General features: G+C 43.4%; 1 protein-coding gene across 1 annotated transcript in view; it reads left to right on the forward strand.

Annotated features, from left to right (window-relative positions):
• Positions 1-18,541, forward strand: part of PLCE1 (phospholipase C epsilon 1) — a gene marked incomplete at both ends in the record, with an annotated part of 297,487 nt that overhangs the window by 136,890 nt on the left and 142,056 nt on the right. Inside the window, 1 exon segment of the mRNA XM_080695071.1 lies at positions 9,005-9,321. Within this exon segment, the coding sequence (XP_080551197.1) occupies positions 9,005-9,321 (317 nt within the window).

Below are 18,541 nucleotides of genomic sequence, written 5' to 3' on the forward strand. Positions count from 1 at the left end.
TTGCTTCCTTAGATTTCCCCATGTGGATAGAATATTTTTTCCCTGTTTTACTGCTACTGTGTAACATATTAAGTGCATATAAAAATATATTTACTGGGTTCTTCACCACAGTGTTTCTATAATGGTAAAAAATATATAAATATAATATGGACTACTAAAGGGCCATTAAAATCAAATATTATAAAACTAGTGTTACTTAAAACTGAGGAAATGTACACTGTAGAGTCTTTTGTTTTTGTTTTTGTTTCTGGGAATTGAACCCTTTTTATTTTGACACAAGGTCTCACTAAATCACTGAGGCTGTCCTGGAACCTGCTATCCTCCTGTCTCCGCCTCCCAAGTGCTGTGATTACAAGCATGCACCACCATGCAGGGCTTAGAATGTTCTTAAAGTTCTAAAAATTGCACATTCTCTGATCCTTCTTTTGTAAGTACAGTGTGTATTTATAGGGAAAACATAAAATGCCACAATAAAAATATTAGCAGAGTTTATCTCTGGATATGAGACTATCAGTTATTTTAATTTTATTCTTCATAGTTCTTTATGTTTTCTAAAGTTTTACAATGAGCACAGGTTTCTTTGGCAAGCAGGGGGCAAAAGTTGTGTCTTGTTAAAGAGAATTGTTTTTGTTTTTTCCTTCCCTGAGGCTCTTCAGCCCAATAGATAGTTTTATCTGAACATGTCTTAATTCTCAGTCTAGACATATTGGTTTTTATTCTTTCACAAGTACTGACTTAGAAATAATATGTTCCATTGATTTTTGTGAGCTCATCTTTTTCATGGGAGTTGAGGACAAGCCAGACACATTCATTGCAAGGTTGATTTTGTTACTCTGAAAACCAATAACAGATAATGAGAAGAAAAAATCTCCATCGACTAACTTTTTTCTATACCCATCACTTTCCTGTTGAAAGCAATTTTCAGCACTGCCTGAGACTTAGTGTTATAAAATGAAATCAATGCCTTTCACTCCATCTTCTTTTATGTAACTGGAAGTGCTCCATTAAATGTGCATTTGAGAATCTAATGCTTAAGAAAAAAGTGACTTTCTACAAAATCACTCAAACTTAGACAACAGAAGCTTTTCCTGCTTTCTTCCTAAATTGTAACTTGAAGTACTTTTCAAAAACAATATTGCAATATTTGTTGGGGGGAAAATCTGAACAGCCCAAATGCTAGACCTTTTTTTTTTTTTTAGCATGAGGAGACGAAGGCTTTGTTCTCTGGGTGAGTTTTTCAGATATCATCTTAATCTTGTTTTTAAAAACTGTTTAAGTACATTACAAAAAATTAAGCAAAACAAACCAGTAAGCCAAGCGTGGGAAGGAGGGATGGGGAGGGAAGGGGGTGGGGATCGTGGTAGGGGCTAACTGGGCGAGATGTGCATGTATGTCTACAAAAGTATTTTCTTTATACCACTATGATGTATGAATACATTGCACCAATAAAAAATAAATTAAAAAAAATTAAGCAAAACAGAACCATGTAATATATAAACACTCTTATTATTTCAGTGTGTACTGGACAGATATGCAAATATAGATCTACATTAATAAAATTCTTTTTCCCCGGCAGGATCATGGTCCCTTGTTTTCAGTTTTCTTTTTTTCCACCTAAACTTTTTGTGAAGAAAGAGAAGATAATTTCAGATAATTTCAGTTAAATTTACCTCTCTGGTCTATGTTTTTGCAAGAACTTCTGTTGGATAGAGTCCTAGAAGTGAGGTTGCTGGGACAAAGGGTACATGTACCTAAAGTCTTGTTTTGCCTTCGAAGAAAGTTGTGCCCATTTCACCACTAATTACAGAGAGTGAGAATGAAGGATTCAGTTTCAAAAGCAGGGCCATGTGGCAGCTTCTCCCAGGTTTGCTGTTGTTTTTGTTTTCTGGTACTGGCAATTGAACCCAGGGCCTCTCTGCCTCCGAGTCACATCCCCAGCCCTATTTTATTTTTGGATTTTAAACAGGGTCTTGCTAGATTGCTGAGAATCTTACTATGTTGCTCAGGCTGTCCTCAAACTTGTGATCCTCCTGTCTCAGCCTCCCAAGTACTGGGATCACAAGCCTGCACCACCATAACAGCTTCTCCCAGGTTTTGATAGGATATAATTTATCATCATGATCAAAAGGTTGCTCAGCTAACTGGCGTGAAGGCACACTTTAGAAATGCAGTTTCCTAAGATCCACCATATGATCCGGCTATACTACTCCTAAGCCTCTTTCCAGAGGGCTTGAGATCAGAGAACTACAGTAACATGCATACCCATGTTCATAGCAGCGCAATTCATAATAGCCGAAATATGGAACCATCCTAGGTCTCCACCAACAGATGAATGGATTGCAAAATTATGGGACACACACACAATGGGAGTCTACTCAGCTAAAAAGAATAATAAAATCATAGCATTTGTAAGAGGAGGAAAAGATCTGGAGAACATTATGTTAAGTGAGATTAGTCAAGCACAGAAAGAGAAGGGACGTATATTTTCTCTAATAGTCCCAAACTAGGGAGCATTGAGATATCAGAGGGACTCCAGATAATGGAGGGGAAATCTCAACAAAGCTAGAATGGAAGGATAGGAGAGGAAGAAGGCTGATGTTGATTAATGGAGGAGCTACATCTGAATATGTATAAAAGTATGAATGTAGCATGGTCAACCTGGACACTCACTGTTGGGAAGTGGGAAGGGGAACCGGGGTGGGGGAGAGGGCACCAAGCACAATCTCAATGTATACCATTTTTAATATGTTCCACATATAAATAAAATAAAATATGGAAAAAAGAAATGCAGATTCCAATAGGGATAATCTTGCCTAACTCTCTAACCTCACTCTACCCAAAAAAGAATAGGGTATGTATGTGTGCATGCATGTATGTGTATTTGTGATAAATGAGAGAGAGAGAGAGAGAGAGAGAGAGAGAGAGAGAGAGAGAGAGAGAGAGAGAGAGAGGCACAATGAGAAATCAGGAAACAGTGTCATCTCCACCAAGATCCCTTAAAATGCCAAGTGTAAAAGAGTAGATTTTTATTCTAGCCCCATCTCTTTGTAGCGGGGGATCTTTAAGCAAATTGCTTAACATGTCTAACCTCTGTTTGATCGTCTATGGAATGGGGATAACCACCTCCATTTTATGGGCTCCTTATGAGAATTGAATGTTACTAAATGCACATGGGGTGGTAAATGGTGAGAAGCAAGAGCTAGGTGAGTTGTGATTGTTGAGACACTGGGGAAAGATGACCAAACCAAGCGTGTCCTGATGGGTTAAGTTCTGAACACTTTTACAGAAAAAACCCAAGGAGATTGCTACGATTCTAGAACAGAGATCTTTCCTTGTTCACTAAACTCCAGCATTGGTGTAGTCTGAAGCAAAGCCTGGCACACAGTAGGCACTCAATAAATGAGTGGTAGATTCCTACTTAGTATTTCTTAATCCCATTCAGATGTAATGGCAGCTACTAAAGCCAGCCCTGGGCACTGAGCACATCTAGGGGATCCTAAGACAGCTTAGGATCAGCTTAGAGTCCTGGGCCAAGAGCCAGGACCTTCAGGTTCTCTCTCAGCTTTTGCCATCTGCAGGGCTGACCACTCACAAGCTGGAATCTTGGGCAAGCCATGTAGCAGCTTAATTCAAGCTTTATATAAGACAGACAGACAGACAGACAGACAGAGAACTTACCTACCTGTGATAGGAACAATGACTCCCTCACATTATGCAAAAAATATGTGAAATTAATTTGTAAACTCTAGATGTATATATGAGACATATATAGCAAGAAAGACCAAATGTTTTTACTTTTTTTTCTTCTTTTTTTTTGGGGGGGGGGCAGTACTGGGGATGGAACCCAGAGGCATTCTACTCCTGAGCTACACTCCACCCCCTGTTTTTTTTTAATTCTTTTTTTTTTTAAACAGGGTCTCACTGAGTTGCAGAGGGTTAGGATTAGGGTTTGCTTCCGCTACTCTCAATCCTCCTGTCTCAGCCTCTCAAATGCTAGGATTACAAGTGTGCACCACCACTCCCGGCTGAAATGCTTTTACTTTTGATAGAGACCAAAAAGTAAAGAGAAACAGTGGGCAGCAGCAGGTTTTTCTAGACCTCAAGCTGAAACCTGTTGGGTGAGGTGAGGGTCTAAGCAGCATTGTTTAAGAATTATCCCTGGAGGATATATGGGATTGGTAATGATTATTAAGGAAAATACTTCATTAAATTTGGAAGCTTAGCTGGGCACAGTACCCTACACCTATAATCCCAGTACTTGGGAGGCCAAGACAAGAGGATAATCAGGTTTAAGGCCAGTCTCAGCAACTTAGCAAGACTGTTTCAAAAAAAAAAAAATAGTAATGGGGATAGAGTTTGGAGGTAAAACATTCCTGAATTCAACCCCCAGTACCAAGTAACAACAACAACAACAATAATAATAATAACAACAACAACAATAATAGTTTAGAAACTTATCCCCTGGCTCTATCTGGGTATTTCTGGGTTGTGCAATTTGTGGACAGCCCTGGGAATGGCAGGAGCTGATAATCACCAGAGATGAAGGAGGGGAGGAGGGTTCTGTGGTGTGGCAGGAGGGCTCTATGAGGATGCTCTAACTTCCCAGAGCAGCATCCGTCGAAGGAAGATCTGGTCTGGGCTTCCTGTGCCTTGAGGTGGGGTGATGCCTAGGTCTTTCCAGGGTCCTGAGAGTTTAGGATGTATATACGCTCTGACCTTTGCTTTGCCCCCTCCTCCTTGCCTTCATTCATTCATGAGTCACACCAGTTCTATAGTGCCTTCAGGAAAATGAAACCTCCTTCCTGGATTTCTAGAGTAAGTTAACAGTTTTCTAAGTAAGCCATACCATCTCTCTCACCCTTGGGTCTAAGAACATGGCAGACTAAGCTTTTGGAAGCACCAATCCTACAAACTCCATAGGCCCTCTTTGTCCCATTGAGAACCGCTGAGTGTGACAAGCAACGACTTGCAGAGACCGTGATCCCCGTGCAAATGGTATGGAGGCCGACAGCGAGGCTGAGGAGGGCTGCCCTGGGACGGCGCGCTCCCCTATGGGAATTCCCAAAGGCTTTGAGAAGTCCTGCATTAAAGAAAGCCTGTTTAGCTTTGTTTAGCCCAGTATTTCCTCTAAATCATTAACTGAGGAACCATGCTTCACGTGAATTCGGCGCAACACACTTTGGAAAATACTGACTGGAATGAAGCACAGGGGCACTCTTATGGAGTCCCAGAAGGAAAGCTCGGGGCCAGTCTGAGTTTCTGTGCGCCACGTGGCTACGTAGTTGTAATATCGTGGTTGAAGTGATGTTCCAGGCTGACTGAGGAAGGGAACTGTCTACCCCCCAGGGCAAATCCTCACCTTTGACGTTAGAAGAGACCATTTCCCGATCGCTCTGAGTCAGGTAACACAAGAAATTGATTGTTCTCTTGAGATATATCTGTGAACCAGAATACCCACACAGCAATATGCTAAGTGATCAGAAACATGAATTCTGAAATCAAATAGACTCTGTGCACCCGCTAACTTTCTGTCTTCCTCTTCAAATGACTTTATACAAGCCATAGTTCTGTCGTGAATAAGATACAGATAATACTATCTCCTGAATTAATCCATAGAAAATACTTAGTCCCGGAAGCTTTTGTTTTCAAAAGCAGAGAATCAGAATATGAAGTTAATTTGCCTTATGATACATATATCTAGGCTGTGACAATGTCTAGAATCATAACCCTATTCCACTGGAGGAGAACCATGAACACGGGAATGTGAAGCCAAGAGTACTGACTATAAACAAGGTGCATAACTTTATTTACCAGAAATTTTCTAAAACTTATTTCACGAGACAGTTGCGGTGTCCCGTGCGCTCCGTGAACTGTGCTGCGTGGATGAGGAGGAAGGGTCGGGGTCACAGGGAGACTGGGTTTTGAGCCCATTGTCAAGTGGTCTGTGCTGTAGAGAAGAGGGCCGGCTGTGGTGTACAGCTGGACACGGGGGCCTGGGGCGTGTGAAGGGGAAGGAGGAGATGAGGAGAGAGGAAAGCCAGCAAGGATGAGAGAAAATAAGAAACAGTAGCTGCAAAAGAATGGAACCGGGGGACAGAAAGTTATGTCCTGAGAACATTCCTGGCCTGGTTCCTTGGATGCATGCTATAAGTTCTTGAGTAATCTCACTTTAAGGAACTGCACCCTAAAGGCCCATATGTTCCACTGCTTCTAGTCTTGATCTGTGTTTCCTTTGAGTGTGATGTCGCGCTTCCACTGAGATACACGGGACCACTAGATTTAGGAGGGTTACACTGACCAGGCTTCTTTTTCTCATTTTTTTTTCATTTGCTTTAGATTTTTCCCTTATTGTTGTTTTCTGCCAGTCTCTGGATTCATCATTCATTGTGATGATGCGATTCATATTTTATGATATACTGCCATGTTCAAGCGATCGTCTTAACATTATATGTTTTATTACATTATCTTTTCTCTGAGATATTAGACAAGTGGCTGTTTCATAAGACCTGGGCTTGTTTTGATTTCCTCTCTCGTGTGCTGTATTTTGAAATCCTGTCTTAGAGTTGCTTGCTTCCGAGAAGAGTTCCTATGCGTGCCTTATTCCACCATACATAAATTATCAGGATCCAGAAACTGTGGCCTGCCCCTGTCATCAGGGTACATTCTGAGGCGATTTTTAGGAAAGCTAGTCACTTTAAAAACTATTCAGAAAATTGGAGAGTGAGGCCAAGTTAGCTAGATTTGGGCATCTGCCTTATTTTATTTTTTCAGGATATGAGCTTAGAGAAAAATATCATTTGACAAGTTCCCACTTTTTGCAGCAGTCTATCTTTGGTAGTTTGGTCCCCCAAAAATGGACAAAATACTTAGGATAAATTTCTTATTCACCTGTTTGCCTTTTAGAATAAAGTGAATACTTATTTGTATACTACAAATTGTATTGGGAAGACACAACAGAAAGTTTTGCTTTGAAGCTTTCTAGTCACAATTATTTTTTTAGGCTACACTGAAAGCATTCCTTAAAAGGGAGGAGCAGCTCACCTAATTAAATAATAAACACCAGCCATGGAGAACTCTTCCTCTGCAAAGCTCCAAGGCAGTTGGGCTGCTTAGGAGAGGAAGAATAGGGAGGAGAGCACCAAGAGCCCAGACCATCACCCCAGATGCCCCGTCAACACAATGGTTGCTGTGGTTTAGATATTGGAGGAAGGAGAACAAATTCAGGATAATGTCTTCAAAGCTCAGTAATTCAGAGGTAGAGCCATTTGGAGTGATTCTTCCAAAGGTTACTGCCATGGAGATACAAAAAGAATCCAGGAATACTGGGGTCCAGAGGCTAAGAACCTCCTTCTATGAACTTTGCTGTTGCCCAGCGTGGCAAGCAGGTGGGAGTAACTCTGTGCCATCAGAAGACAGATGGGCTTTGCTATAAGAAAAGGAAAGGATATAAGATGGACTTCAGGTGAAGAGCATGTGGTCCCCTCGTGCAGCACTGGAGGGGCGTGAAAGAGAGCCCAAGAAGGTCTGCAGGGAAGGAAAGGTTAGAATAGGTGGGAGAGCAAGGGCAGTTGGGACCCCAGGGCAGTGTTTTCTGAAGAGGTTCCAAGGACGCTAGTCACACAGGATGATGCCAATATTGTATAAAGCGTGGCTCTGGGGAGCACTGGGTTAAGCTAATGTAAACGAGTCCTTGACCACCTTCGGAGCCTGTAACAATGTACCAGTGTGTCTCCTGTATCTCCATCAAGAGGATAGGTGAAATGAATCTGCAACGGGTCCCTGACTTACATGACCACAAAACTGGGTTTTCTTCCAAATCCCAGTCTTCTGACAGTTGTACTTGGGGAAGTTCTGTTCTGAAGCTCATCGTAAACTTGTCACAGTTTATGGAGTATATGAATGGATGGCTGGCTCAGTAGACAAATCAGTAAATGAGGGAATGTGTTATAACAAGGAAGTAAAGGGGCAGACTGGGTGTGAAAATAAAGAGAAGGATGTATGGCCTTTCTAACTGAGGGGGTCATTTCAAGTTAGCAATCCCTGCCTTTTGCCTGATGCACCACCACCTTCTCTTGCATCCTTCGACTGCCTTCTTGCTACCTTTTATAGACCACAAATAAGATTTATTTACTTAGGTGCATCTTGTTACCCATTCCTTCCTTAGTTCCAATTTTTTTAAATTTTTGTTTGTTTTTCTGTATTTGTTTTGAAACAGGGCCTTGCGAGTTTTCTGAGTCTAGCTACATTGCCGAGGCTGGCCTGGAACCAGCGATCCTTCTGTCTCGGCCTCCTGAGTACTGGGATTACAGGCATGCACCACCATGCCCAGCTCTTTCCTTACTTTTATAGGTGACTCTGTTCTTGAAAACTCAAATGGATATCAGTAAAATCAAAATCTTTGAGAGAATAGGGTTGGCAAAATATAACATAAAGATTCTTTTTTTTTTTTTTTTTTTTGTGGGTCTGGGGATAGAACCCAGGAGCATTCTACCTCCCAGCTACACCCCCCCCAGCCCTATTTTTTATTCTATTTTGAAATAGGGTCTCACTGAGTTACAAAGGGCCTCACTACGTAGCTGAGGCTGTCCACAAGCTGTGACCCTCCCATCGCTGGCCACAAATCACGATCCTCCCATCTCAGCCTCCCAAATGCTGGGATTACAAGCATGTGCCACCATGCCCAGTTTAAAGTTTTAAAATATTGTGTTTGGAGGGTCCTTGTGTCTCTGAGTTCCCTATATACACATGTGGCCTTCCTTCTACTTCCATTTCAATGCTGTTTTTGAAAATAGAAAACAAAGTCCACTCCCAGCTCCCAGGGATGGGAAGACAGACAGGACAGGTACCAGAAAGGTCTCCATAAGAAGCAAGGGAGTCCAGAAGTGCTCTCCGGGCAAGGGACTCGGCTAAGGAACCCCCGAGGCTCTGAATGGCTCTCAAGGGTTTGTTGTCAGAAATGGCAACCTCCCTCGGTGCAACCCTGACTTCTCTCACCTTCTTCCAGAACGCCAACCAGGCACCTCTATGGCCAACTCCAACGCCTTCCCTTCAAGCTCAGCTGGGATCAGCAAGGAGCTGGTCGATCTGCAGCCCCTCATCCAGTTCCCAGAGGAAGTTGCCAGCATCCTGACGGAGCAGGAGCAGAGTATCTACCGCAGGGTGCTGCCTGTTGACTACCTGTGTTTCTTAACCCGGGACTTGGGAACTCCGGAATGCCAGAGGTCACTGCCCTGCCTCAAAGCGTCCATCTCGGCGTCGATTCTCAGTTCTCAGAATGAAGAGCCCAATGCTCTGGAGGATCTGGTGATGAGATTTAATGAGGTAAGGAGCCACTTTGGATGTTTTTGTATTTAAATTACCATAAATAATGTTATTTATGTATTTATTTTTTTGTACTAAGGATTGAACCCAGGAGCATTTTCTACCTCCAAGCTACACCCCCAGCCCTTTTTATTTTCTTTTTTAAAATAGGGTCTCACTAAGTTGCTGAGGGAAAGAGCCAATGGCTGTCATCCTCATTACCAGGGACGGAAAGGAGAGGTGGGTCTCCGTGCAGGCTGGAGTCAGGGTATGCTCTGCTTCGGGGCTTAAAGGACCATTTCCATATACACACCATGTCCAGAGTTTTTGTTCTATTTTTGTTTTAGACTTCTTGTTTTGGCCTTAAATATTAAATTATAAAATTTTCATCTGGGTATTTTTAATTGTGGGCTGTGTGAACTCCACAGATAGTTTCTTAATTTGGGTCACTTAGTAAACTCCATGTAACACTGGGAGGGCCCTCTTGCTCTGGGTCATTATGTATCTGACTGATAGAGGGTCGATCCGCCTATGTTACTGGCACCATGTCTAACTTTGCTGCTCCCTTGTGGCTTTTAGAGCTTGCCAGTAAGGCCTGTATTGGTGATAAATGTCAGTGATAAGGCCAGGTAGATGCAGAAAGTGTTAGAAGCTGAGCCCCAGCAGCTCTGTTTCTGACAGACCTTGACCATCATTCCTCAAAGAGAGCTGCTTAGTGAGGCCCTCTGCAAATCAGTGAGGCCCTGTTTCAAAATAAAGAATAAGAAAATAGGGCTAGGGGTATAACTCAGAGGTAGAATGCCCCTGGGTTCAATCCCCAGTACGGCAGAGAGAGAGAGAGAGAGAGAGAGAGAGAGAGAGAGAGAGAGAGAGAGAGGATAGAGGAGAGCGAGGAGAGAGAGAAGAGAAAGAAGAGAGAGAGGAGAGAGAGAAGAGAGAGATCTGTTATGCCTAAGAGTAGCTGCCTTCATCTGGCACTATCATCCTGACCAGTTTACAGGTACCACTTGTTAGCTCCTCACAGCACCTTGCAGACAGGTGTCCTTAGCCCAGACTGCCAATAAGGAAGCTGAGGTGTGTAAGGCAAAAACATCTACCCAAGGTCACACAGGTAGTGGGGAGGGGCAGTTGTGAGATTAAATCCACAAAATCAGCACCCATCCACTCCAGTCTCCTGCCTCTCCCTGCACCAGGCGTGCACTGAGGGTGGTGCCTGCAAAAACTACAATTTCCTGGTCCTGCTCAAAACTGAGTAAGACAGACTGTCTAGGCATCCACAGAGGGAGCTTGCAAACTAGCTTGCCCCAGACTTGTTTGTTAACATAAGACTCCTGATGTTCTTGATTTTCCCTACTGATAAAAATGGAGTGGAAAAAATGAAAGTTTCCGTAAATCGAGTGACTTTCTTAGTGTGTTTTACTGTATTTTGTGAATTATTTTAAACTTTCAGATTTACTCACTCTTGTATATTTAGGATCCTATTCTTGTCCTTTTTTTTTTTTCTTTTTTGTAATTCCACCTAAACTTAAAAGCGAATTGCCAGAACTTTTAAAATCTAAATTTAAATTAAACTTGGCTTCCTTCCACTCCCTGCTGTGGAAGCTTGGGAATCCAAGATGAATCGAGGATTTCACCAATTCAGAGCTAGTGATAATATGAACCACAGCTGGATTGAGACTTGCTCAGGACCATCTCTGAAAATAGTTTAGCTAAGCAACTTCAGAACATAAACAAGGTTTCTGGGAAAACACTTAAACTACTTAAGAGAACAGTCTGTTTTCAAGTATTCTCAAGCATCTATTTTCATACAAATTATGAGCATGCTGATTAAAAAGTCAGTCTTCAATAGTCAGTACAGTCAATCCCAAATGATCTCCACTAGGAATCACTGGGGTGGCTGAATTCTAGTTGTTTTAGGTCCCTTATGGCCGAAAAGATGTATTACATGAAAAGAGAATTACTAGCTTCAGGTTTTCACTATTTAGAATGGCCTTGCCTCCAAATTAGCTTGTATTTCCACACTAGAAAGAAAGAAACTCACATCTATCTAGCAAGCGCTCAGGGCTGAATATTTTCCTGCTTTCTAATCCCACTTAATCCTATGACCGTTGGCCTTATCTTTGTCGTGTAGATGAAGAAAGTAACATTTAAGCAAAAAATAAATAATGATAGTGCTGAATTCTGAACCATAGAGTGAAATAGATATTCCTGAGTCCATATTGATAAATATATATACACATATATGCATATATATATTCAATCAAGCAATGGGTGTGGTGTTGCAGTGGGAGGCATAGCCCTTACGTATAGAAGAATTCCATTTAATAAAAATAGAAGATGACACCAATAAAAAAAATAGAAGATGAAAGGGAAATAGAAAATTACCATTAGAATACTATAGTGGTAACAGTTACAGGCAAGAACCACTGGTGAATTCTAAAACTATTGGGCAAAAGTAAATGTGATGAAGAGCCAGGTCGGGGGGCGCACACCTGTAATCAGGAGGCTGGGACAGAATGACCGCAGATTCAAGGCCAGCCTCAGCAACTTAGTGAGGCCCTGTTTCAAAATAAAAATACAATAAAATAGGGCTGGGGTTGTAACTCAGAGGTAGAATGCCCATGGGTTCAACCTCTAGCACCATAAATAAATGAATAAATAAATAAATAAATAAATAAATAAATAAATGTGATGAGAGACAGGATATTTGTGTAGTCTCAAAGCCTCTCTCTCTCCCAGCTATTTATTTATTAGTGACAATGAGAAAAAGACAACATTGGAGAAAACCAGCAGTAGATGTCACCTGGACCAAGAGATCAAAGTCAAGATGACAGTAGTTAAGACCTCCTGGTGAGCCCTGAGAGGGCTTGGCACCATCTCATTGGCATTCTCCTTACAAAGCTTTCAACCTAAATCCAATAATGAAAAAACATCAGAGTCCCAAACCGAGGAACATTCAGCTCTGCAAAAAGTGGCAAGGTCATGAGAGATAAGAAAAAGCTGAAAGCCAGGCCTGGTGGCGCACGCTTGTAATCCCAGCATTCGGGGAGCTGAGACCAGAGGATCTCAGTTCCTGGACAGCCTCAGCTACTTAGCGAAGCCCTTTGCAACTCCATGAGACCCTGTTTCAAAATAAAAAAAGCTAAAAATTAGGACTGGGGTACTAAAAAAATAGGACTCAGAGGTGCAATGCCCCTGGGTTTCATCCCCAGTACTGCAAAAGAAAAAAAGAAAGAAAAAGCTGAGAAACTGTCAAAACTAAAGGAGACCAGAAGGCGTGACTACTTAATGCAGTGTGGGATCCCACCAGATGCTGAATAAGAAAAAAAAAGACATTAATTGGAAAACCAGGGAAGCCTTTTATACCAGCTAAACTAGCTTATAGTTCAGCAGGTATGGTTGCATCAGTCTTAATTTCCTGGTTCTCATATTTATACTCGGATTATGAAAGATGTTAACATGAAGGGAAGCTGTGTGAGGATCACACAAGAACCGTGTGTAGTATTGTTTGCAACTTTTCTGTAAATCTAACATTACTTCAGCATTAAAAAGTCATAAAGCAATGAGATCAGAGAGTTTGAGTCACTCGTCCAAGGCTACACCGTGGCTGAGTGGACAGCAGAAGGCAGGTCTGTCTTCGGAGTCTATCTTGTCTAACCCACCTGCCTCTCTACTTGTTAAATTATTAAATTTAAAAACTGGCATCGCTGATTTAGAATTTAACTAGCCCTGGGCCTGCTTTTTCAAATCTCTCGTTCTCTATTTCTTTTTTCTGAATCTATACATCTGTCCTTTTCTTACCTGTTTCTGTTTCTATTTTTGCCTAGTTTCCTCGTATCTAGACGTCTGTCATCCCTCCTTCCTTCATTCGCTCACACCCTATTTATTTATGCTCTAGCCTTCTCTCTTTTCCCATCGATGAGTCAAACATATTTTCTAAAAATAAGAAATTATCAGTATTTGAGCCGGCTATGATGGCACGCAGTTGTAATCCCCGGACTGGGGAGGCTGAAACAGAAGGGTTGCAGGTTAGAGGCCAGCTTCAGCAACTTAGGCCCTCAGCAATTTAACAAGCCCCTGTTTCAAAATTTTAAAAATGAATTAGGGCTTGAGAGTGTAACGGAAAGTTAGAATGCTCCTGGATTCAATTCCTGGTAGCAAAAGAAAAAGGGAAAGAGGAAGGAAGAAATTAGCAATATTTGATGAAACCTGACAACATTAGTCCCAACTTTGAATTTTTTTCAAAACTGGATACAAAAATATAAGTTTGCTGTTCTCAAAGAGAACGGAACCACATATTCCTTGGAATATCATCAGATTTTAAAGAGAGGAAAGAGCCCTCAGCCCCACTGCGGGAGGGCGAGTCACATGGGGAGAAGTGCGTGGGTTCCCTCGTGCGCTCCGTCTCTCTGCTCCCATTTACCCAGCAGTTTTTAGAAGCAGGGCAGTGTTGTGGATGTGCTCTCAGGAAAGTAAATAACAGTCTGCCGCTGCCAGAAGCCACCAGGCGCGGACACAAACAACTACCAAAAAAGGCAGGGAGTGTGTGCAGTACGAGTGGCACAGACGTTGCGGGCTGAGGCTTCAGTCAAGGTGGGTGAGCACAGCTCCTGCTCGCTCCAGAGGCTAGGGCTGGGTCTCAAGGGCTGGAGGGATGATGGACAGGGAAGGCTGCAGGGAAGGGGACGCTGCAGACCAGAAGACAATCCGTGAGGAGCGAGACTCGGACTGAGAGAGGCATCTTGCTGCTGATAATAAGCAAAACTTGATCATGAGCTAGAAGTTTTCCATAATCAACACCTTCATTTTGGTACTGGGGGTTGAACCCAGGAGCATTCTATATCTGAGCTCCACCCCCAGCCCTTTTTATTTTTGATGTTGCAACAACAGGGTCTTGCTAAATTGTTGAGGCTGGTCTTGAACCTGGATCCTCCTGACTCCACCTCCCAAGCACTGGGATTACAGGCAAGGGCTTCTGTACCTGGCTATTCTAAGCCCCTTTACACAGTGGCTTAACCATAATGAAGGGAAAGGGAAGCAAATTCCTGGTGCCTTTGGGACAATGTTTTACAATGTTTGTTGTTAGAAAAGTATGGCTAAAATGTGGATCAAAGTATGACTGTGAAATAACTGAAAAGGTTTGGTTGACATTAAGGAGGGCCAGGAGATAAATCACTGGAAATCAGTTTGGATTGTGACTTGGAAGCAGTGTTTCTCCCCGACCCTCGTTCCCCTTCACCTGCCCTTCAAGACCCATATGCACTAGAGATGCTTCTTACGGGAAGTTTCTCCCTCCCCTTGAAAATAAACAGAGGTGCCAGGCGTGGTGGCACCTGCCTATAATCCCAGTACTTAGGAGGCTGAGACAGGAAAATCACAGGTTCAAGACCAGCTTCAGGAGCTTAGTGAGACTCTCAGCAATCTAGTGAGACCATGTTTCAAAACAAAAGATAATAATAAAAAGGGCTTAGGAGTGTAGATGGGTTCAATCTCTAGCGCCAGAGAAAGAGGGGAGATGGGAGAAAAGGAGAGGGAGGGAGAGAGAGAAGAAAGAAAGGAAGAAAGAAAGAAAAAGAAACAGAGGGAGAGAGGGAGGGAGGGAGGGAAGAAGGAAGAAATTAGAAATAAAGGCCCAGGGGAGGGGTGGTCCTCAAGCAGGTGGAAGTCCAGACTCACCTGGAGTAGGCCCGGTCCTGCATGGATCGGTTTGTGAGACAGGACTTTCTGGACCCTCTTAGTCTTGACTCCTCTCCCTAGCTGCTCTTGACCTAATCTTTCTGTCTGCCTGAGCTGCCTCACTTCCTGCGTACCCATGAAGACCCTCGCTTTGACCAGCTCCAATCGCAGTGCTCTTCCTCTTCCTTTGGCTTCCTCTATCCAGCTGCTACCTCCAGCCCACACTCCCTTTATTCCCTTTCCAATAAATAATTGAGTCATGTATCATTTTTTAGAAGAGACAAGGAACGGCCGGGCGTGGTGGCGCACGCTTGTAATCCCCGCGCTTGGGAGGCAAAGACAGGAGGATTGTGCTGGTTCAGAGCCAGCCTCGCTGGCTTAAAAGACCCTGTTTCCAAATAAAAAAATATATATAAAATAGGTCTGGGAGTGTAGCCCGGAGATAGAAGGGCTTCCAGGAACCCCAGTACCGCCAAAAAAAAAAAAGAGAGAGACAAGGAACCATTTTTTTCCCTGAATCTTCTTTACCCAAGAGATGACTTGCAACCGAAGAGAGAGGAGAGGCGAGTAGAGACTGAGGCGCGCCCTCACCCGCTTTGCTCGCCCCTCCCCCTTTTCTCAAGAAGCTCCATGGTGGAACCTGGAGGAAGAGCAGAGAGATCTGGAGTCACGGTTCCAAGTCTCTAGTCCTTAAACCTCATTCTGTGTTAACAGCTCTGCGCTTGCCGCGTGGCTCAGCCTCTTGGATCTTTGGTGTCGAGGCTCTTCATCATCTGCATCGGTAGCTGGTTCTCAGTATCTGTCACCAAAGTGAGGTTTGGGCTCCATAACCTCTCACTGCCACACCATTGCCAGGCTCTCTTCGGTGTCATAGATAGTCTGTGTCTCTGGCTGGGGAGTCATGTTCAGCTTCAAAAGGCCATTAAACAGGTTCACTTTTTCCCATGACTTGGGAGGGCAATTTCTGTTTGCTTAGTGGTTCTTGGCAGGCCGTTCCCTTGGGCTCCTTTTTCAAACCAGCTGGTCCAAGGGCAGGTCATGGGTCCTAGACAGAGGGGCAAGAAGCATGGGAGCCCCAGAAGCTTCTCCAGCGCTTTTGTTTAGTTCTGGATCTGGGTGTCTTTTCCCACTCTCCTCACCCATGGTGAGCCCCAGCAGCCATCACCTGCCTGCATCAGCCACGGAGATGTGTGCAGCTCAAAGTGACAGCCACTTGTTGCTGGTTCTTCCCATCAATCGGATTCCTCCACTTAAAGGTCACTTTATAAAGAATGCCAAGGTGCAGCTTAGCCCCCAGGGAGTGAACATACAAGTAAGAAAATCACCTGACCAGAGAAAAGCCACTTGAGCTGGTTCTTCCCACCAGAATCCCTCCTGCATTGGGTGATGAGGACCACTTTGACAGACCTCAGCCTCCGGCAGCTGGCCTGGTCCTAGCTAAGGAAAGACCAGTTCTGCGCAGGAAGCAGAAACCACAGTGTATGCTAGCAGCCTGGGCAGGGGCATTGTCCTCCTATCCAAAAATGTTCTTTCACTTGCAATGTCTTGGAAAAAATATATAATTTTTGAGTTTGTGTACTCAAGTGCGCTAAGCAAAGTTTCCATCCAAAGATTTCTCCCTCTTGTGTAAAAGCAGACAGCCACACGATTCCTCTGTTCAGGGCAGCTGTTCAAATTTTCTTCTTCACCTGGGAGCGTGCGGAAGCCTCCGTGGGATACGGTGCTGAAAGGCCCCTGGGGAAGGTTAATCCCAGCTCACCTTGGCAAGCCTCGTTTCTCCTTGACAAAGGTGCATCTCCCCAGAGCACACCTCTGAGAGAAGATGTTGGCTTCTTTCCGCAGACCATTTTACTCAAAGTGCTTCGGTTAGCAGATGTTATACTCCATAAATTTCTAGACTAAAAAAATACAGTAGACTTGGCCAAGAGTGGTAGTGCACACCTGTAGTCCAGGCCACTCTAGAGGTTGAGTCAGGAGGGTTCTTGAGTCTAGGAGTTCAAGATTGGCCTGGACAACATAGCAAAACCCTGTTCTAGCAAGCCCCCTAAAACCCAGTAGGTGATTTCAGTGTGGAAGCTCAGCTGTGCTGAGTGTGCTACGACAAGCTCGTCTGAAGCCTGTGTGTTTATACCGGAGCTGATTGACAGCAAATCATGTTTCCTGGTTCTGGGCACTGAGCACCTCTGGGACTCTCCTCACTCACAATAATGCTTAGCAGGTGACAGATGAGAAAGAAGAGAGGTGTGGTTGCATTTCATCACCCAGGGTGCAGCTCCAACCTCAGGCCTCCTGGGCCAACCATCCCAGCTGTCTAACCTGGAGCCAGCTACCTAATCCCTCGTCTTTAATGAAGATAATAATAATACCGACCTCAGACGCTTTACATGCACATTCAGAGAGATGACATGTGTAAAGCACTCCGCCGAGACCAAAGACATAGTGACGGTTCAACATTAATTACCAAAAAATCAAAATAAAAAGGCTAAAAGAATTGCACTTCAGAGTAACTAATGATAACAAATCCCATTATAATTGTATTATAACGATGACTTAATAGATAAGAAAACCAGGGCACAGAGAGACCCAGTAGATGCTCCGTAGTTTGGGAGCCAGGACTTGGCCCCAGGTGTTCTACATCTCTTGGCTCGTCACTCAGCTCAGTGCTGTGAAATCAAAAGCTGAAGGAGCCCTTGTGCCTGAACTTCATTCTCTGACTCGGAATGAAACCATTTCCTTCACAACAGGATTCAGTAAACAGAATCCTGAATTCTTTACGATCTCAGCAGGCATAAAGAAGACCGTCCACTTCTTCCTTGACTTTCACCCCCACACTCCTTTCCTAACAGCGAAGATGTGGCATCTCCTTGGACTCAGGAGACTGGTCCTTGAAATGGGGGGGGGGGGGCACGGCAAGTCTGTTTTATAATGTGTAAAGCAGGCACCAAGGTATCAAGTTAACACTTCAGTCCTGAGACTGGTTTAAAAAATGGATCCAGTGGAAACTGGCTGGTAGCCAAATAAGAAGAATTTTCGAGATATGTGAACATTAGTATTATTACTACCATCACCATTACTACTAGCAGAAATAGTTAACGCAACTCAGAGAAACAGTTGCAGCGGTTCCTCAGTGCCCATGTCCTTGGCAGTCAGATTTGGTTGTTTTTTGTTTTGTTATGTTTGTTTTGTTTTGTTTTTTGGTACTGGAGATTGAACCCAAGGACGTTCTGCTTCCAGGCTATACCCCTAGCCCTGTTTTATTTATTTATTTATTTATTTATTTATTTATTTATTTATTTGGAAACAAGGTCTTGCTAGATTTCTGAGCATCTCAATAAGTTACTGAGTTGGTCATGAGCCTACAATCCTCCTGCCAAAGGCTCCAGAGTACTGGGATTACATATGTACAGGACCACGCCCAAGCCATCAAATCATTTAAACTCCCATGAACACCAAGGTAAGCTTTAGTTAGAGACTAGAATTTTTAAGCCTCTCTTCAGGACTGCATTGGCTGAACTTATTAGGATGTATAATTCAGTTCTCTGAAAACCCACTCTCAAGCCTTGCA

This window comes from Muscardinus avellanarius, assembly GCF_963383645.1.
Source record: "Muscardinus avellanarius genome assembly, chromosome: 4".
Lineage (NCBI taxonomy): Eukaryota > Metazoa > Chordata > Mammalia > Rodentia > Gliridae > Muscardinus > Muscardinus avellanarius.